Source organism: Rhinoraja longicauda, chromosome 9 (assembly GCF_053455715.1).
Source record: "Rhinoraja longicauda isolate Sanriku21f chromosome 9, sRhiLon1.1, whole genome shotgun sequence".
NCBI classification, from domain to species: Eukaryota; Metazoa; Chordata; class Chondrichthyes; order Rajiformes; family Arhynchobatidae; genus Rhinoraja; species Rhinoraja longicauda.
Genome location: NC_135961.1, coordinates 66949636 through 66971777, shown reverse-complemented (window position 1 = coordinate 66971777; position 22142 = coordinate 66949636). Strand labels below are relative to the sequence as shown.

Below are 22142 nucleotides of genomic sequence, written 5' to 3'. Positions count from 1 at the left end.
CCTAGCCTCAAGGGTTTGAAGGAATAATGTATAGGCGTTGTCCGCTGTGCTGAGTCTGTTTGCCCAAGTATACATAATGCAAAGGTTGTGATTCAGACAAATGTATCGATTCTAATATGATTACCCATTAAAAGCTGACCTGATTTGTTCATAAACCAGTTTGAATTGCATGAGTTGCACTCAAATCAATAGAAAAGTATTTGTTGAGTGCAGGCACTATAAGCTCAACCGTGAATGTAGTGCGAATTTTCATACAGTTTTTGTAACTTACATAAGAGTAGAGATCAGCTGACTTTAGTAAATCTGAAATAATAATAATAATAATAATAATGCATTACATTTATATAGCGCTTTTCATATACTCAAAGACGCTTTACAGAGATTTAGAGAACATAGGGAAATGAATAAATAGATAAATAAGTAAATAAGTAAACGAACAGAGAAAGGAGACAGAAGGTGAGGTGACCTTCAGTGGTTGAAGGCAGTACTGAACAGGTGAGACTTCAGCGATGTTTTGAATGTGGTGAGTGTGGAGGAGTCTCTAACGGTTTGGGGTAGTGAGTTCCATAGGGTGGGAGCAGCGATGGAGAAAGCCCTGTCCCCCCAGGATCTGAGTTTGGTCCGGATGTGGGGGGATAGGAGATTGGCAGCAGCAGAGCGGAGGGTGCAGGTGGGAGTGTGCCTGTGGAGGAGGTCGGTCAGGTAGGATGGGGCCAGGTTATGGAGGGCTTTGTAGGTTATGAGGAGGATTTTGTACTGGATTCTCTGGGGGATGGGGAGCCAGTGGAGTTTGTAAAGGACGGGGGTGATATGGTCACGGATCGGGGTGTGGGTGAGTAGACGGGCAGCGGAGTTTTGAATGTATTGAAGTTTACTGATGATTTTTGAGGGTGCGCCATAGAGGAGGCTGTTGCAGTAGTCCAGACGGGAGGTGATGAAGGCGTGGATGAGGGTTTCTGCAGCTGTGGAGGAGAGGGATGGACGGAGACGGGCAATGTTTTTGAGGTGGAAGAAGGCTGTCTTTGTGATGTGTTTGTCGAAGGAGAGGGTTTGATCAAAGATGATTCCAAGATTCCGGATGTGAGGGGAGGTGGATACTGGGAGACCATCAATGTTGAGGATGAAGTTTTGGGTGGATTTGGTGAGCGTTTTTGGACCAATGATGATGATTTCAGATTTGTTGCAATTGAAATAAGTCCTATTTGTGTCAGTAGTGCTTTGAGTAAACATGTAGGCCCAGTGGTGATGATGGACATCAAAGAACTTAGGCGGCACGGTGGCGCAGCGGTAGAGTTGCTGCCTTACAGCACAATAATATTTTACAACAGCCCAGTATCCTTACCACCAGCATGTCTTTGGGACGAGGGAGAAAACCCAAGGTGGAGTCCTTTGTGGTCGCTGGGAGAATGTGCAAACTCCACACCAACTGTATCAGAGGTCAGAATCAAACAGATATCGCTGGAGTTGTGAAATGACTGACATTGCCACTGTGCTACTGACGGAGAATTGGCAAGGGGGATGCTGCAGAATTGGAGTCTCAACAGAAATAATGATTGCACAAATTTTGGGACTTGTTGTAAAACCAAGAAGCAGAACTTGGGAGTAGGTATGAATATTTTTAGTGTAGTAGAAATCCCAGTTCCTTGGCACAAGTTTATGAAGAGATTGATCTGCATTTCTAACTGTCAAAATATCGAGGCAAATGTAGAAAATAATGTTGAAAAGTTGTAGTTTTCCGTGCGGAAGTTCATGGAAGATTTTGATAATGAATATTGGTAAGAATATTGGTAAGAGACATTAAACTGGGTTTCCACGAATGCCTTCTGTAACGTAGATCATCATGACAACCAACCTTCCGTTCATTGACTATCTACACTTCACTCTGCCTCGGCAAGGCCACCAGCATAATCAAGGACTAGTCTCACCTTGGGCACATTCGCTACTCTCTCCCATTAGGCAAGATGCACAGAAGTGTGAAAATGTATACCTCCAAATTCAGAGAAAATGTATTTCTAGTTGTTATCAGGCAACTGAACCATCCTATCACCAAACAGAGTGTGGTCCTAGCCTCCAGTCTATTTCATTAGAGACCTTTGAACTTTAATTGGACTTTAGACTTCATCTTGCACTAAATATTGCAGCATTTATCGTGTATCTATACACTGGATGGCTTGATTGTAATCATGTTGCGTCTTTTCTTTGACTGGATTGTGTGTAATATTAGCTTTTCACAGCCTCAATACACGTGACAATAAACTAAACTAAACTCTGGTGGACATTAGAGACTCTATAGCATTGTTTCAGAAAAGAACAGGATTTTCCCCTGGTGACAGCAATATTCATCCTTTAATTAACATTAAAGCAAATGACTTATTTTTTTGGTTATGCTGTGCACGGTATTCATTGCTGTTTCCTAGAATGTGACATTAATTGCACTTTTATTTAAAAAGGTAAATTGTATGGCAGTTTGGGTTGATTTGGAAAGATGCGTTAAATAATTCCAATTTTTAAATAAATCCATATAATGATGTGCACATTAAGGCAATTGTAAATTGTAATATAATGTTTACTCAGTAAAAACAAAAAACTGCAGATGCTGGTTTATACCAAAGATAGGCACAAAGTGCTGGAGTAACTCAGCATCTCTGGAGAAGAAGGATGGGTGATGTTTCGGGTCAGAGCTCTTCTTCAGACTAAAGTAAGGTTCCAACCAGAAACGCCACCTGTCCTTTTTCTCCATTGCATGTTTACTTCTGGAATGTGGTATAGCAGTCACTCATGTGCCAGCAGATTTTAAATGGATCTAAAATAATAAATTCATTGCAAAAACATAAGTGAAATTAGGATATTCCACTATAGATTAATTGCTGACATTCTTCAGTAGTCAAGATGGTCAGTCTGAAGAAGGGTCTCAACCAGAAATGTCACCTATTCCTTTTCTTCAGAGATGCTGCCTGATCCGCTGAGTTACTCCAGTCTTTTGTGACTGCCTTAGGTCTGATTGACTGTTGATGCCATTGTCTTTAGGGAGGGTAGTTTTGTTTCGTCTGATATCCTGCATTTTAATTGCTTGCATGCCACTGATGTGCACTCAAATGACTAATGTTAAATAATTTAATTTTGAAATTGTCCCTGTTGCGTTTAAAATGGGATTGAAAGCCTTTGTGCGCCCAAAAGTGCTGTTACTGGTATACTAATATCAATGTTAATGTCATTTAAAGGAGTTTTCTAACAAATAGTACCCATTTGTCTGCATCAGCTGACATTTACATTTAAATGCAGCATGATCTCTATTTGGTGGATACTCCCTAACTGTTTTATTCTTGATGCATTATGTATGAATAGCATAGTAAAAACATAATTAGCTAAAGCTGTAGTATTTGCTGCAGTTTTTTTGCATATTTACTTGCTTCTCGCACCAATTCACCTACATTTTAGGTTTGATAATGGAATCCGAGAGATCACGAAGTCAGGATGGTTTGATAGACTGTGTTAATCTTTTTGTCAATAGTTATATTGTAGCCAAATATAGTTGGAAAGTTGAAGACAAATGATTAATGAAGTTTTGAAATGAAAATAGGAATATTGACAATGAAAGGTCTGTAATGAAAAAAGTTGGTGTGATCTACTGAGGAATGGGGGAAGATACTGTATCCAAAACGTGCAGTAATAGTCAAATCCTTTATAAAAAAAAATCTTAAGATCATAAGTGATAGAAAAAGAATTAGGCCATTCGGCCCATCAAGCCTACTCCGGCATTCAGTCATGGCCGATCTATCTCTCCCTCCCAATCCCATTCTCCTGCCTACTCCCCATAACCTCTGACACCCGTACTAATCAAGAATCTATCTATCTCTGCCTTAAATATATCCACTGACTTGGTCTGCACAGCCTTCCGCGGCAAAGAATTCCACAGATTCACTGCCCTCGGTCTAAAGAAATTCCGCATCTCCTTCCTAAAATAATGTCCTTTAATTCTTAGGCTATGACCTCTAGTCCTAGACTCTCCCACTAATGGAAACGTTTTCTTTGCATCCACGCTATCCAAGCCTTTCTTTCTGCAGTAGAAGTTGATTTGTTGAAGATCATTGCTAGAAACGCATTTCATCACTAGTTTTAGTTTAGTTTATTGTCACGTGTTCCGAGGTACAGTGAAAAGCTTTTGTTGCGTGCTCTCCAGTCAGTGGAAAGACAATGCATGGTCACAATCGAGCCATTCACAGTGTATAGGTACATGATAAGGGCATGATGTTTAGTGCAAGGTAAAGCCAGCAAAGTCCAAACAAGGATAGTCCTAGGGTCACCATTTAGGTGGAAATAGTTCAGGATATCTTTTTAAAAGTTGAAGGGGCAAAAAAAAACCAACAAATAAATAAAATAGTTGAATACAAGGAACTACAGATGTTGGTTTACAAAAAAATGGACAGTGCTATATAAAATAGTCGCTTGGTTGATGTAAAGTTGGCATGGGGCAGAACATTCTTCCTGTTTTTTTGTGTCACATTCTTATGTTTAATTTTTGTGCAGGGAAAAAGAACTGGAGGCCAAATGCATCATACACATGGAAGGAAACAAGACAACAATCACAAACTTGAAGGTATTACTCTAACAGTTTTTATTCTCCCTACAGTCTGCTCTCCTTCAAAGTGCTAGTTACCAATTTGATGACTGCCCAAGATGTAATTATCCAGAACTCCATTGTCCTTTCTGCTCAGGACCATTGTGACTATGTAATTTCATCATGTGGCTATACAAAATAAAAGAGTCACTCTTACAGAAGTTAAACAGGATCCTCAGCTAAATTATACTGTGACATATCCTGGGAATGATCAACCTTAACCATTCAATTTTAAAGTTTCAAAGCAAATCAAGTGTCAAGTGTGTTTTATTGTCATATGTCCCAGATAGAACAATGAAATTCTTACTTGCAGCAGCACACCAGATTATGTGAACATAGCAATCAATACAATAAACAAGAAAATAAGTTTGGTATGTGAATGCACACACGCATCCTCGCTCACGCACACTCACACTCACAAGCGCGCACACACACACACACACACACACACACACACACACACATCCTCACACACACTGATGGCTGTAGGGAAGAAGCTGTTCCTGAACCTGGACGTTGCAGTTTTCAGGGTCCTGTACCTTCTTCCCGATGGCTGGGGAGTAATGAGTGACTTGGCCAGGGTGGTGTGGGTCTCTGATGATGCTGATTGCCCTTTTGCGGTAGCGACTCCTGTAACATGTCCACATGTTTGCTTATCAGGAAATTTAGCGAAACCCTAACCATATATGATATCCTACAAAAAGCACTTGCCATTAATATACCAGAAGTATTCCACTCAGATTAACTTGTACCAAACCAGTTATCTTGGTCCTAACATCTAAATCAAATACAAAAAAGCTTACTGATCAGCATTTGCTCAATTTCTTTGGATGTATGATTGGCTCTTGTATTAGTATATATTCACTGTGACACTAATTTCCATTTAAAGGTATTGAGTGACATACTAATTTAGTGCAAAATCTTTGCTTTCTGTCATCTTTATCTTTTTCCACAAATGTTGTTATTGGCCCTGCTTTTGTGCTGGAGTTAATCCGAATGTCTAGGGTTCCTGATGCTTGATTAAATATAAAATGGTCTCTGAACAACTGGCCGAACTTATTTCAAAACTATTATGTCAGAGCACCCGAGATCAGGATCGAACCGCTGCCTCTGGTGCTGTAAGGCAGCAGCTCTACCAGTAGAGGCACAGCGCTGCCCCTAAGTTCTACATTGATGCGAGAAAGTAATGGGTACCTGAACAAGAATCCCGATTTTAAATTTTGATAACAATGCTAACCTACAAGAAAAAGAAAAGACAATGGGAATGCAAAATCCACATGTTGGTGTGAATATATTTCTCAAATTTGTAGCTAATTTCTACTGTACCCTGCGATGGCCTTGTTCCAAGTAAATGCAGAAACTTTTCTGAACTGTGTGTAATTGTTGAGGTTACTTATAGCAAGCCTTGAATGTGAGTTAAAATAGCATGAGCCATACTTTAATTCATAATTGAAACTGAAGTTTTTGTTTTAAAATTCTATACGATCTCTAAATGTTGAAACAATCAAATGAGTTATGGTTTTAAAGATTAGGTGCTTGCTTCTTCCCTCTTCATAGATTACAGAAGGAAATTCAGGTGATTTTGGGCGAGAGCGGATTAAACCATTTACTTACGACTATTCTTATTGTTCTGTTGATTGCAGAAGTCCCAAATTTGTGTCTCAGGAAAAGGTATGTTTGTACATGATAGTCAAATGCACATTTTTTGCACCTCACTGATATAAATTCATATTTTGCTTTATCTTAAGTTTTGAAAAATTCTAATATCTGTAAAAACTGTTCAAAGATTCACGATAAATGCAGAAGCCAATGCACGAACTTTGGTACGCATTGTATAATGTAGCCCGTTGTATAATGTAGCCAAATAACTATGCGGGAATTAAGACACACAAAACTGTAAATGCTAGAATCCTGAGGAAAACACAGTGCTGGAGGAACTTAGTGGGCCAGGCAGCATCGTTGGACGGAATGGACAGGTGACGTTTCAAGACAGGTTAAGGAACCTGAAGAAGAGTCCCTATCCAAAATCTTGCCTGTTCATTCCCTCCACGGGTGCTGCCTAACCCTTTTTTGAGTTCTTCCAACTCTTTGTGTTTTGCTCTAGGATGGTGATGATGGGAGACTCTGATGATGGCAAAGCTTTGTATTTTAAAAAGAAACACTGCAATTAAGTATGTTTCAACAACTCCATATTTTAAACCACATAATGCATGCAAATATTCTAGTCACTTATAAAACATTTATTTTGTAGATATTCAAGGATCTTGGCACAGATGTTCTTAACGCTGCATTTGAAGGCTACAATGCTTGTATTTTTGCTTATGGTCAGACTGGATCTGGAAAATCATATACAATGATGGGAAACCCGGTAAGAGGTTTGCATTAACCGTATGTACAAAGGGTAGGTTTTATGGAGGAACTGAAGGAAATCCACATTAGGCAGGAAATGGTTTTGGGTAGACTGATGGGACTGAAGGCTGATAAACCCCCAGGGCCTGATGGTCTGCATCCCAGGGTACTTAAGGAGGTGGCTCTAGAAATAGTGGAAGCATTGGAGATCATTTTTCAATGTTCTATAGATTCAGGATCAGTTCCTATGGATTGGAGGATAGCAAATGTTATCCCACTTTTTAAGAAAGGAGGGAGAGAGAAAACAGGTAATTATAGACCAGTTATTCTGACATCAGTGGTGGGGAAGATGCTGGAGTCAATTATAAAAGACGAAATTGCTGAGCATTTGGATAGCAGTAACAGGATCATTCCGAGTCAGCATGGATTTACGAAGGGGAAATCATGCTTGACAAATCTACTGGAATTTTTTGAGGATGTAACTAGGAAAATTGACAGGGGAGAGTCAGTGGATGTGGTGTACCTCGACTTTCAGAAAGCCTTCGACAAGGTCCCACATAGGAGATTAGTGGGCAAAATTAGGGCACATGGTATTGGGGGTAGGGTACTGACATGGATAGAAAATTGGTTGACAGACAGAAAGCAAAGAGTGGGGATAAATGGGTCCCTTTCGGAATGGCAGGCAGTGACCAGTGGGGTACCGCAAGGTTCGGTGCTGGGACCCCAGCTATTTACGATATACATTAATGACTTAGACGAAGGGATTAAAAGTACCATTAGCAAATTTGCAGATGATACTAAGCTGGGGGGTAGTGTGAATTGTGAGGAAGATGCAATAAGGCTGCAGGGTGACTTGGACAGGTTGTGTAAGTGGGCGGATACATGGCAGATGCAGTTTAATGTAGATAAGTGTGAGGTTATTCACTTTGGAAGTAAGAATAGAAAGGCAGATTATTATCTGAATGGTGTCAAGTTAGGAGGAGGGGGAGCTCAACGAGATCTGGGTGTCCTAGTGCATCAGTCAATGAAAGGAAGCATGCAGGTACAGCAGGCAGTGAAGAAAGCCAATGGAATGTTGGCCTTCGTAACAAGAGGAGTTGAGTATAGGAGCAAAGAGGTCCTTCTACAGTTGTACCGGGCCCTGGTGAGACCGCACCTGGAGTACTGTGTGCAGTTTTGGTCTCCAAATTTGAGGAAGGATATTATTGCTATGGAGGGCGTGCAGCGTAGGTTCACTAGGTTAATTCCCGGAATGGCGGGACTGTCGTATGTTGAAAGGCTGGAGCGATTGGGCTTGTATACACTGGAATTTAGAAGGATGAGGGGGGATCTTATTGAAACATATAAGATAATTAGGGGATTGGACACATTAGAGGCAGGAAACATGTTCCCAATGTTGGGGGAGTCCAGAACAAGGGGCCACATTTTAAGAATAAGGGGTCGGCCATTTAGAACGGAGATGAGGAAGAACTTTTTCAGTCAGAGAGTGGTGAAGGTGTGGAATTCTCTGCCTCAGAAGGCAGTGGAGGCCAGTTCGTTGGATGCTTTCAAGAGAGAGCTGGATAGAGCTCTTAAGGATAGCGGAGTGAGGGGTTATGGGGAGAAGGCAGGAACGGGGTACTGATTGAGTGATCAGCCATGATCGCATTGAATGGCGGTGCTGGCTCGAAGGGCTGAATGGCCTACTCCTGCACCTATTGTCTACGGTCTATTGTCTATCAATGGTGCAGGAACCAATTTTGTGGCAAATACAATCTTCTATTAGCTTGTACTCTCTCTCTCCATGTTTTGGTCATGCCTGCAGTTGTTGCATTTTTAAGCTTTGGAATTCCCTTCCTAAAACCACATTTGCTTCCTTTACAGTGCTCTTTAAAATCTCTTTGGCCAAGCTTTTGATCATTGTATATCTCTGTTATGTTGACCTGTCAAATTTAGCCAAATGACGGTTCTTTAAAACTATACGTTTCCTAAAACATGGAGTAGTTTTCCACGTTGGAAGCTAAACAAATGGAAATTGTAGTTGCCTCCTTTCTTTTGTGACCTTTATCCTTGAGATATCTTTGTTGTTCTCAGGTGCCTTGCCTTATTCTCACTATTTTGGATTGGTTTATTCATTGGCTATAAATTGTCCTGGTCCCTCCAAACCAAGCCTTTGAAAGATCCATTTCTTGCCTGCATACAAACCTTTTAAAGATTAGTTTCTTGTGCCCAACCTGCTTGTTAACAACTCACCCATAATTCTATTTGCCCCATCAGCAAGGCGGTTGGCATGGTTTAACTTTGGCGCGGTTCATTCCAACTTTAATGGTCCCTTTGGCTCGAAGCTTATTCAGTGTCTAGAAATGAGAGGAGTAGGGAAAAAAACTGCAGATGCTGGTATAAATCGAAGGTAGACAAAAAATGCTGGAGTAACTCAGCGGGCCAGGCAGCATCTTTGGAGAGAAGGGATGATCAGTCTGAAGAAGGGTCTCGACCCTAAACGTCACGCATTCCTTCTCTCCAGAGATGCTGCCTGGCCCTCTGACTTACTCCAGCATTTTTTGTCTACGTTCATAAAATGAGAGGCTCTTTTCCCAAACAATCTTTCAATTCACAAATCGTACACTATTTGCTTCATAAACAAAACGAGCACTGAGCTGGTTAATTTGACCAACATTTCATTTAAATGAGTGTTAATGAGAATTACTGCTTCATAATTTGAATATGTTGGAAGGTACATTTAGGGTTGTATATCTCACTTTGTTCTCCTTGCTAAAGACATTCATTGAATATTCTGTTCTATTTTAGGAAGATGTGGGCTTGATACCACGAATTTGCCAAGGGCTATACGGCAGAATTGCTGGGAAATCTAATTGGAACGAAGCTTCATTTCGTACAGAAGTAAGGTAGGAAACTGGATTACCTTTATTATGTTCAATTTCCTCAGGCCTTTGGCTTACATGAAAAATCATAATCGGTTCATTAACATCCTGAAGTGTCACGATGAGAACTGGATGGTTCAGTGTCGCTTTGCCAGAGAATGTATTAAAGGAACTCGCCAAAGATGGAGTGGAATGACCCGAATCATCACACATTCCTTCTCTTCATAGATGCTGCCTGTCCCACCGAGTTACTCCAGCTTTTTGTGTCTAACTTTGCCAAAGATGGAGATGTAATTGTCAAAAATCTTCCCCTAAAGTAGGAATTGAGACCTGTCCTTTATTGCACAACACTGAAGTTCATAATACAAAGATTAGGAATAAGAACTGAGCTCATAAAAGAGAACCAGTTAACAGATTTACGCTGTATTCCAATAATTTATTTTAAACCTTTCATATTTGTTTGCATTTTGCAATATAATAAATGCAAATTTTAAGAACTTTCAAACATTTTATAGTTGGGGGAGATTTTTCAAAACACTATTTAGAATGGGACAATCTATCTTTTAAGACATGTTAAAATGATCAGATGACAATGGGGAACAATGAAAGGTTGTGTAGCTGATTAATCCTATAAAAGGAATCTTTTCTATCCAACTTGTGCATGTCTTGAGGTCCTTATAACATACTACTAATTTTCCATTGGCACAGGTTCTTTATCTTTTTGGTAGACACAAAATGCTGGAGTAACTCAGCGGGACAGGCAGCATCTTTGGAGAGAAGTCTGAAGAAGGGTCTCGACCCTTCGTCACCCATTCCTCCCTCCATAAAAGTCAAAATCCTGCTTATATTCTGTCCTTTGTTAAGTCTTCTATCATTCCAATCTGCAAACTCCACTTGATTTCTATTCCTCAAAATATTGAACTTAAATTTGTATACATTATCTATAAGTCTTAGATAGAGAAAATGCTGGAGTAACTCAGCGGGGCAGGCAGCATCTCAGGAGACTGAAGAAGGGTCTTGACGACCAACGTCACCCATTCCTTCTCTCCAGAGAAGCTGCCTGTCCCGCTGAGTTACTCTAGCATTTTGTATCTACCTTCGATTTAAACCAGCATTTGCAGTTCTTTCCTACACATTCTTTATCTTTTTGTTTGCCGTCCATCTACCTCCCTCCATAAAAGTCCATATCTCTTCTCCTTATATTCTGTTTGGGTCTCCTAATTTGAGGAAGGACATCCTTGTAATTGAGGCAGTGCAGTGTAGGTTCACAAGATTGATCCCTGGGATGGCGGGACTGTCATATGAGGAAAGATTGAAAAGGCTAGGCTTGTATTCACTGGAGTTTAGAAGGATGAAAGAGGATCTTATAGAAACATATAAAACTATAAAAGGACTGGACAAGCTAGATGTAGGAAAAATGTTCCCAATGTTGGGCGAGTCCAGAACCAGGGGCCACAGTCTTAGAATAAAGGGGAGGCCATTTAAAACTGAGGTGAGAAGAAATCTTTTCACCCAGAGAGTTGTGAATTTGTGGAATTCTCTGCCACAGTGGGCAGTGGAGGCCAAATCACTGGATGGATTTAAGAGAGAGTTAGATAAAGCTCTAGGGGCTTGTGGGATCAAGGGATATGGGGAGAAGGCAGGCACGGGTTATTGATTGTGGATGATCAGCCATGATCACAATGAATGGCGGTGCTGGCTCGAAGGGCCGAATGGCCTCCTCCTGCACCTACTTTCTGTTTCTATGTTTCAAAGTCTTCTATCATTCCAATCTGCAAACTCCACTAAACCAGCATTAGCCATTCTTTCCAACACATCTATGTCTTTCTGTGTCTTTATTCCACCATATCTCTGCAAGCTCTTGCAACTACATATTTGCAATAAATATTGTGTTTCTAGGAATAGAGTCCTCTTTATCCTTCCTTTGCTCCTCTATTGACATAGAGTTATAGTGTGAAAACAGACCCTTCGGCCCAGCTTGCTCACACTGACGAACATGTCAGATCCACACTAGTCCCACCTGCCTGCATTTGGCCCATCTATCTCTAAACCTATCCTATCCATGTACCTTTCTAAATTTCTTTCTTAAATGTTGCGATAGTATCTCCCTCAATTACCTCCTCCGACAGCTCGTTCCATACACACACCAACAAAAAAAGTTACTCCTCAGGTTCCTATTAAATCTTTCCCCCCTCACCTTAAACCTATGTCCTCTGGTTTTCGATTCCCCTACTCTGGGCAACAGACTTTGTGCTTTACCCGATTGATAACTTAATGCTCTACTGTCTGCAGCTCTTTCACCAAATACTCTGCCCTCGTATAGTTCTTTTCATTTTTCTTCGATAATGATAAGAATAGAAAGGCAGATTATTATCTGAATGGTGTCAAGTTAGGAGGAGGGGGAGTTCAACGAGATCTGGGTGTCCTAGTGCATCAGTCAATGAAAGGAAGCATGCAGGTTCAGCAGGCAGTGAAGAAAGCCAATGGAATGTTGGCCTTCGTAACAAGAGGAGTTGAGTATAGGAGCAAAGAGGTCCTTCTACAGTTGTACCGGGCCCTGGTGAGACCGCACCTGGAGTACTGTGTGCAGTTTTGGTCTCCAAATTTGAGGAAGGATATTCTTGCTATGGAGGGCGTGCAGCGTAGGTTCACTAGATTAATTCCCGGAATGGCGGGACTGTCGTATGTTGAAAGGCTGGAGCGATTGGGCTTGTATACACTGGAATTTAGAAGGATGAGGGGGATCTTATTGAAACATATAAGATAATTAGGGGATTGGACACATTAGAGGCAGATAACATGTTCCCAATGTTGGGGGAGTCCAGAACAAGGGGCCACAGTTTGAGAATAAGGGGTAGGCCATTTAGAACGGAGATGAGGAAGAACTTTTTCAGTCAGAGGGTGGTGAAGGTGTGGAATTCTCTGCCTCAGAAGGCAGTGGAGGCCAGTTCGTTGGATGCTTTCAAGAGAGAGCTGGATAGAGCTCTTAAGGATAGCGGAGTGAGGGGGTATGGGGAGAAGGCAGGAACGGGGTACTGATTGATAGTGATCAGCCATGATCGCATTGAATGGCGGTGCTGGCTCGAAGGGCTGAATGGCCTACTCCTGCACCTATTGTCTATTGTCTATTGTCTATAATCTTGGCTTGCTGGCATACTCCCTCCTCCAAATCGGATGAGGATGGCTTTTATCCACTCTGAAGATTTGAGCATATGAACTGGGTTAATGTTACTGTGCAATACTGAGAGTACTGCACTGGTTATTTTTCCAATGTGATCTTAACTAGGGTTCCACTCTGAAGAAGGGTCTCGACCCAAAACATTGTCCATTCCCTCCACAGATGCTGCCTGACTCGCTGAATTACTCTTAGCACTTTGTGTTTAACACAAGATTTCAGCATCTGTAGTTCCTTGTGTCTGCAGGGTTTCACTTTTCTTTGGACATGAGAGCATCCAAGACATTGCTGGTTATGTATTTGCTGGACACCCTTCCAATAGTCATTACACTTCAAAAGGTGTTTCATTGGAATGTCCAGAGGTTGCAGAAGACCAGTCGGTTCTTCCTGAAAACCAATTTCATGATTTCCTCATTGATATTTCTCATTCTTACCTTTCACTATTCACGATTGCAGACCTTGGGACCCTTGAATTACCAGCATATTTTGGATTTGGTCTTCGTGATTTGTGTGGTGTGGGATTATAAAGTTGGAATTTAATACATTTTAAACCTCTCCCTTTCACAATACAGCTACCTGGAGATTTATAATGAACGGGTCAGGGATCTGCTCAGGAGAAAGTCGACCCAAACCTACAATTTAAGAGTAAGGGAGCACCCAAAGGAAGGTCCATATGTGGAAGGTAAGAATTTATTTGTAATTTAAAAAAAATGTCAAATGGAGGCTACATTTATGCTGTTTTGAATGAAATGGAAATGTTTGGACAATTTTTAGAAAAATGCTGATTGAAATCGTTAAAGGCGTTTTCTTTGACGCCAGAACTGATAGACATTATACCGCAGAGTGTATTTAGCACATCTAAAATGTGAAGCCTAATTCAAGCAATTAATTATTCCAACAATGCAAGGAAGACTAAACTCGTACTTGTCTTTTGTTTTCAGCAGAGTTACAAGAGTGATTGAGGAAAGTGTCTTTATAATCAGAACACTTAACTGACGACGAGTGTCAATTTGCATTCAAAAATGTACAACTAAAACCTCCATATTACTCCCAATACTGGCATCTGCCCAACCATGTAGAAAATTGACCAGGATTTTTTTTTTTCATGCAATAAGTTGGTACTTTATAAAATAAACTGCTGGATAGGATGTTAGAAGTAAACTCAATAATAACTTTTAGTTAGATGGCCAAACGTTATTGGACAATACAATACAATATATCTTTATTGTCATTGTACAGGGGAACAACGAGATTGGGAATGCACCTCCCATACGACGCAATAATTGAATTAGCTAGTCAGTATTAATTTAAACAACAACAACCCAATGAAACAAATTGTAACAGTTTTAAGACAGAATAATGTGCAAGTAGATCTGTGCCGGATCACTGTGCGTTGTGACCATCCGACTCAGCAGGACCGGTTCATAGCAGCTATGGTCCTGGGGATAAAGCTGTTCCTGAGTCTGGATAAAGAGCAGTAGTGCATAGCTTCCTGCAGGTAGATCGGATGGTCAAAAAGGCTTTTGGCACATTGGCCTTCATCAGCCAGAGTATTGAGAATAGAAGCTGGGAGATCTTGTTGCAGTTGGAAAAGATGTTGGTGAGGCCACATTTAGAGTATAGTGCTCAGTTCTGGGCACCGTATTATAGGAAAGATCTTGACAAGCTGGAAAGGGTACAGAGAAGATATACGAGGATGTTGCCAGGACTAGAGGGTCTGAGCTACAGGTAGAGATTGAGTAGGCTGGGACTCTATTCCTTGGAGCGCAGGAGGATGAGGGGTGATCTTATGAAGGTGTATGAGATCATGAGATCATGAGTGGAATAGATCGGGTAGATGCACAGATAGATTAGGCGAGTGGGCAAATGCATGGCAGATGCAATATAATGTGGATAAATGTGAGGTTATCCACTTTGGCGGCAAGAACAGGAAAGCAGAGTATTACCTGAATGGTGACCGATTGGGAGAAGGGGAGATGCAACGTGACCTGGGTGTCATGGTGCACCAGTTATTGAAAGCAAGCATGCAGGTGCAGCAGGCAGTGAAGAAAGCGAATGGTATGTTGGCATTCATAGCAAGAGGATTTGAGTTTAGGAGCAGGGAGGTTCTGCTGCAGTTGTACAGGGCCTTGGTGAGACCGCACCTGGAGTATTGTGTGCAGTTTTGGTCTCCTAACCTGAGGAAAGACGTTCTTGCCTTAGAGGGAGTACAGAGAAGGTTCACCAGATTGATCCCTGGGATGGCGGGACTTACATATGAGGAAAGACTAGATAGACTGGGCTTGTACTCGCTGGAATTTAGAAGACTGAGGGGGGATCTTATAGAAACATATAAAATTCTTAAGGGGTTGGAGAGGCTAGATGCGGGAAGATTGTTCCCGATGTTGGGGGAGTCCAGAACCAGGGGTCACGGCTTAAGGATAAGGGGGAAGTCTTTTAGGACCGAGATGAGAAAACATTTCTTCACACAGAGAGTGGTGAGTCTGTGGAATTCTCTGCCACAGAAGGTAGTTGAGGCCAGTTCATTGGCTATATTTAAGAGGGAGTTAGATGTGGCCCTTTTTGCTAAAGGGATCAGGGGGTATGGAGAGAAGGCAGGTACAGGCTACTGAGCTGAATGATCAGCCATGATCATATTGAATGGCGGTGCAGGCTTGAAGGGCCGAATGGCCTACTCCTGCACCTATTTTCTATGTTTCTATGTTTCTATGTCTCTTGCCCGGAGTTGGTGAATCGAGGACCAGAGGACATAGGTTTAAGGTGAAGTGGAAAAGATTTTAATAGGATTCTGAGGGGTAACTTTTTCACACAAACGGTGGTGGGTGTATGGAACAAGCTGCCAGAGGAGGTAGTTGAGGCAGGGCCTATCCAAACATTTAAGAAGCAGTAGGACAGGTACGTGGATAGGACAGATTTGGAGGGACGTGGACCAAATGGTGGCAGGTGGGGACTAGTGTAGTTGGGACATGTTGGCTGGTGTGGGCAAGTTGGGCCGAAGGGCTTGTTTCCACACTGTATCACTCTATGACTCTCTAGTGTAGGATGAATTGGATTTTTTTTAACAAGCCACCATTTTCTTTCATAATAACTTACATTTGCTGCTGTATCTCCTGAATTTTGCAGGCACTTGACTTTGCAGTAATTTTTCTGTGATATCTTCGCATGTATATTTATCCTGATTTGTGAATCTCTTTGATAAGATACAAGGGCACAAGAGAGTTAGTTTTATTATTCATCCGCCAATAAAACAAAAGGAGAAAATTCATCAGTATCCTTATTTTCAATACTTTCAGATCTATCAAAACATTTGGTGCAGAATTACAGTGATGTGGAAGAACTTATGGAAGCTGGAAATGTCAATCGAACCACTGCTGCCACAGAGATGAATGATGTCAGCAGTCGATCCCATGCCATTTTCACCATCAACTTTACTCAAGTGAGAGTCCCGAAAACAGCGTTGTTAACATTCAGGTTTTGTCAGCGGGAAGGAATATCTGTCAGCTGTAACTCCTAAGAGATCAAGTTTTCATGAATGAATTAGGAAGACATAAGAACATTACGAGTGCTCTGCTGTAGTTGGACTGCACATGTGTACTGATACAGATTAGTTTGTACACAACGGGGTGCAATCAAATTCCTTGTTCAGATGAAGGCCACAAGGTAAATGGCTTACATGCGATAATGATAAATACGACAATAACTATGACGGCGAGTGGCAAAAAAACAGAATAGTGCAAGATTGTAGTAAAAAAATCAGAGTAGTGCAAAAGATATAATAACAGAATAACTGATTGCGGTCACGTTTCAGAGTAAGAACATGTGGCAGCTCCTCTGAGAATGGATGTGAAAGGGGTGATTGCTTCAGGTGATGGATACTGGGATCGTCCTAAGGGATAAAGTCTAATATGTTTGCATTTACTACATTTTAATGAAGGACAAATTCCACATGTAGTTACAATGTTAAGCTATGAAGCTGCATTTCAAATTAGTCTTTATTCTTTTCAATTTAGAGTATCCTTTGATACTGTCAATTGTGTTGCCTCAGTCATAAGTCCTCCAGGGTTATTCAAAATTGCATTGGGTTAAAGAATTTGCTAAATTGCCACCTAAGTGGTGTACTCTTCCCCATGTTGAGAATAAGCAGTGCCAATTCCAAAAGCTGTTTTAGTTGAATTGATGTGCTGCATTGATCTCTTTCCAAAACAAATATTCTGCGATTGTTTGCATCAGATAGATAAATCAAATTTACGAGTTGCCATCGGACCTTATCTCCTGAGAAAGTACGATATAAATGTGTGTGTTATTGAGATCCAATCAAAAAACTGCTGCTTTCTCTGCCTCTAGAACGTGAATTTCATACAAAAGGAGAATACGGAATTACTTTTATCTTTAAAATCTCTTCACCAAAGACTCATGGGATGGTTAAATGATAAATAGTATTTAATAAATCCCTCTGATTTTTTTTCATTTTTAAGTATTAGCTTGGGGGCGGCAGAGTATTGCAGTGGTAGAGTTACTCCCTTGCAGTGCAAGGGACCCGAACTCGACAAAACTAGTATGTAGTAGGATAGTGCTAGTGTGCAGGGTGATCGCTGGTTGGCGTGGACTCGGTGGGCCGAAGAGCCTGGTTCCGCACTGTATCTCTAAAGTCTAAAAGTAAATTATAAAAGTAGAACTAAATCAATTTTTTTATGGATTAATATTCGCTCTCAATGTTTTTTATTTGTTCTGAAACAATTTCTTATACAAAGCAAAACCTGTGGGGTTTTTTGTATGTGTAGGAAAGAACTGCAGATGCTAGTTTAAATCGAATAGACACAAAATGCTGGAGTAACTCAGCGGGACAGGCAGCATCTCTGGAGAGAAGGAATGGGTGATGTTTCAGGTCGAGACCCTTCTTCAGACTGATGTCAGGGGAGTGAGTGGTACAGAGATAAAATGTAGTCGGAGACAGCAAGACTGGTAGGAGAACTGGGAAGGGGAGGGGATGGAGAGAGGGAAAGCAAGAGGTACTTGAATTTAGAGAAATCAATAAATAGTTGCCTTTTTAATTACTTTTTTTCAGCAGAGGTTATGTAAGAGGGCCATGATGTTATAGAACATCGAACAGTACAGCACAGGAACAGGCCCTTCAGCTCACAATGTCTGTGTCAAACATGCTGCCAAGGCCAGCGATTATCTGCCTGCATGTAATCCATATACCTCCATTCCCTACATATCCATGTGCCTATACAAAAGTCTCTTAAATGCCACTATTGTATTTGCTTCCAACACCATCTGTGGAAATGCTTTCCAGGCACTCTCTACCCCAGTGTAAAAATAAAACTTGCCCTGCATGTTTCCTTTAACCTTTTGTCCCTCACTTTTAAAGCTGTGCCACCTAGTATGTTCTCCTGACTCTCATATAGAAGACCAATGAATATAAATGTTGGAATGAATTGCATTCCTTCTCTCCAGATGCTGCCTGTCCCGCTGAGTTACTCCAGCATTTTGTGTCTACCAATGATTATATATGTGAGAAGAATACATTCATCGGCTTACAAGCACCTGACGTTTGTTCAGCCTGCACAAATGGGATGGATTTGCTGGCTGCCGTGGGGCTGCAGGCATGGTCTGCTGTTTGGGAACTCAGTTCATGGCCACATTTCCGACTTGTGAACTGTTCAGATTATGAACACTTCTCGGGAATGGAACCTTTCCATAACCTGGGGAGGACCTATGTCTGCACTTACTGTAAGACCAAATGTAGTAGGTTTTGCTGGAGAGATGAGAAATTACATCTGAAGTACTTGCCTCCATCTCCTACCTCGTAGTTCCAGATGTCAATGTCTTTACATCGGCGAGACCAAGCGCAGGCTCGGCCATCGCTTCGCTCAACACCTTTGCTAAATCCGCCTTAACCAACCTGATCTCCCGGTGGCTGAGCACTTCAACTCCCACTCCCACTCCCAGTCTGACCTTTCTATCATGGGCCTCCTCCAGTGTCATAGTGAGGCCCACCGCAAATTGGAGGAACAGCACCTCGTATTTCACTTGGGCAGCTTACAGCCCAGCGGTATGAACATTGACTTCTCTAACTTTAGATAGTTCCTCTGTCCCTCTCTTCCCCTCCCCCTTCCCAGTTCTCCCACTGTCTTCCTGTCCCCACCTACATCCTTTCTTTCTCCCTCCCCCTGACATCAGTCTGAAGGGTCTCGACCCGAAACGTCACCCATTCCTTCTCTCCAGAGATGCTGCCTGACCCGCTGAGTTACCCCAGCATTTTGTGATACCTCTGAAGTACTTGTTTGTTGAGGAGATGAAAACATATTAAACAATTATGACAAGTTTGAACAAAATCATGAGTTCTGGGTGAAGAGGTGAAATTAGACACAGCTGACCGTAAGTTTCTTAATCTGTATGCTAAATTTAGATCTCCAACCAGGTCCATCATGGGCCCTTATTCTCTCAATTAGTAATCCAAAATTATCTGAAGTCACGTGAGTCAATTATCCGTTCTTGAATACCAATATTGTTAGTTACGTACAAACTAAAAAAGCCAACAGAGGTGCTTTTTAGCCTATTTATTGTGTTTAGAATATCTACATCAATCTTAATTTTTTTTCTCCCTATCTACTAAATCAGCAGCTTCAAGAATCTGCTCCCTCAATTCTCTTTTGACATTCCATATATTTGTACTTTTCTGAATAAAATCAGTAAATCGAATCCATGTTCGTATATTTCCTCTTTTGAGGGTAGACACAAAATGCTGAAGTTACTCGGTGGGACAGGCAGCATCTCTGGAGAGAAGGAATGGGTGACATTTCGGGTTGCGATCCTTCTTCAGACTCTTTTGAGGCTTTGCTGCGCGCTATTTATTAACAATTCCCTTTTGACACTTCAACCAGTGCTGTTGCCCGGCATTGTTTAACTATACGTAATCTAAGAACTACATTCGTACCTAGAACAAATCCTCTGTGATGTCATTAATGGGTCACAATGGGTTTGACTTTTTGTTGATTCCACTATTGCACAGTATGGACAAGAGAGGATGGTTTTAATGTTTGATATGCCTTCACTTTTGTCGTGGAATGGCCTGTAACATTTCATTTTAATACAGGGAAGTTTTATCAGTTTCTTTAAATTTCTAAATGTGGAAGATTTGGCAGCAGTGGCACATCTGGTAGAGCTGCTGCCTCACAGCATCAGAAACCTCAGTTCGATCCTGTCCTCGGGTGCTGTCTGTGTGAAGTTTACACGTTCTCGCTGTGACCACGTGGGTGTCTTCCAAGTGTTCGGTTTTTCACCATCATCCCAATGACCAGTGGGTTTGTAGGTTAATTGGCTTCATTAAATTGTCCCTAATGTGTGGGGAGTGGATGAAAATGTGGGATAACATAGAACTAACGTGAAGTTAATTGAGTCCATGCCAGCCATCAATGGGCCAAAGTGAATCACTTTAAAAAAAAGAAAATTGTTAATTTAAATGCTGCAGCTGCTATCAGGTAACTTTCTTTTCATAGATTGAACACTGTTGAGTGACGCGAGTAATGATTTTTTCATTTTAATTCCCAGGCCAAATTTGATGCAGAAATGCCGTGTGAAACAATTAGCAAGATTCACTTGGTTGATCTTGCAGGAAGTGAAAGAGCTGATGCCACAGGTGCCACTGGCGTAAGATTGAAAGAAGGAGGGAATATAAATAAGTCTTTAGTCACATTGGGGAATGTCATTTCTGCTTTGGGTAGGTTCTCGCTTCAGTTTTCAATAAGCATTAACTGATTGAGTTTGCTTTGGATTGCATGGTGTTCTTGGAAAAATTATGAACTGAAGTGCTCTTAATTTCACAGCTGACTTATCTCAAGATGGGACAAATTCTCAAACAAAGAAGAAACAAGTGTTTGTGCCTTACAGAGACTCTGTTTTAACCTGGTTATTGAAAGACAGCCTTGGTGGAAACTCCAAAACAATTATGATTGCCAGTAAGCTTTTAGCTTCTAAGATGTGTATAAATTCAAGTTCCAATGTATTCAATTTATTGAGTCTATTAAGTACTCCAACCCTGAATGATTGCTTGAGAAATAATCATTGGTATAAATTTCTTTGAGAAGTGTAAGTGGGTGGCAATAAAGGAACTTTTAAAAAAATGTAACTTTGCGCCTATTCCAATTTCAGGGAATAGAAAGGCCAAATTTCACCTTCAAAATCCCAATAACCCTTCAATCATCCAGCATCAAGTAACCTTCAGCACATTGAAGTAGAATATCTATCTTCGATATACATATTTACTATATGTACTGTGCCCTTGCAAAAGTGGACAGGTCTAAATTGCTCCTTAGCGACCACTAGTAACTTGTGCGTTGTCAAAACTCATTATTCACATCATTGTAAGATTCTCAGAGCCACAACTCTCCAAAGTATCTATGTGTAGGAAGGAACCGCAGTTGCTGGTTTAAATCGAATAGACACAAAATGCTGGAGTAACTCAGCGGGGCAGGCAGCATCTCTGGAGAGAAGGAATGGCTGATGCTTCGGGTCGAGATCCTTCTTCAGGTCTGAAGAAGGGTCTCGACCCGAAACGTCACCCATTCCTTCTATCCAGAGTTGCTGCCTGCCCCGCTGAGTTACTCCAGCATTTTGTGTCTATCTTCCAAAGTATCTCTGCTTCTCCATTTCTGGCCTTGTGTAGTTTCTGAATTTCCATTGCACTGCCTATAGGAAGTATAGTTTCATTTGTATAGGATGTAGGCTCTGAAAGCTCCTGTTCTTATCTGTTTTTCTGATTCTCCTCAGAACCTACTGGTTTGTTCAATCATTTGCTCCCCCCTCACTGTCCCATCGGGCAGCTTGATATATAAAGATGCAAGTCAGCATATTTGACAAAAGTATTACAATTCATTTCCCTTGTGTTTTTCCAAGATTCTCTTCATTAGAAACTAAATCCTTCTTTGCTCCAATACTTTGTATTTAATTGCTGTTAGGAACATCATAATTTGTTTCTGTGTCCAAGTAACCTCCAAGCTCTTTTACTATTTCTTCTGAATTATGAATGCATTCATAATTGCGAGAGCAAATCCTTAAGTGAATTCCTCTTAATGGGATTTGGGACGTAATAGAATTGATAAGTTTGTTATAGTGCTAAAGTAATTTGTGTCTTGAT

At 41.1% G+C, this 22142-nt stretch overlaps 1 protein-coding gene across 1 annotated transcript in view; it reads left to right on the top strand.

Annotated features, from left to right (window-relative positions):
- kif16ba (kinesin family member 16Ba) overlaps nucleotides 1-22142 on the top strand; it is a 126599-nt gene that overhangs the window by 17293 nt on the left and 87164 nt on the right. Inside the window, exons 2-9 of the mRNA XM_078405662.1 lie at nucleotides 4528-4597; nucleotides 6176-6289; nucleotides 6870-6986; nucleotides 9755-9852; nucleotides 13576-13685; nucleotides 16297-16439; nucleotides 20558-20726; nucleotides 20833-20964. Of these exons, the coding sequence (XP_078261788.1) occupies nucleotides 4528-4597; nucleotides 6176-6289; nucleotides 6870-6986; nucleotides 9755-9852; nucleotides 13576-13685; nucleotides 16297-16439; nucleotides 20558-20726; nucleotides 20833-20964 (953 nt within the window). The remainder of the gene's footprint in view (nucleotides 1-4527; nucleotides 4598-6175; nucleotides 6290-6869; nucleotides 6987-9754; nucleotides 9853-13575; nucleotides 13686-16296; nucleotides 16440-20557; nucleotides 20727-20832; nucleotides 20965-22142) is intronic.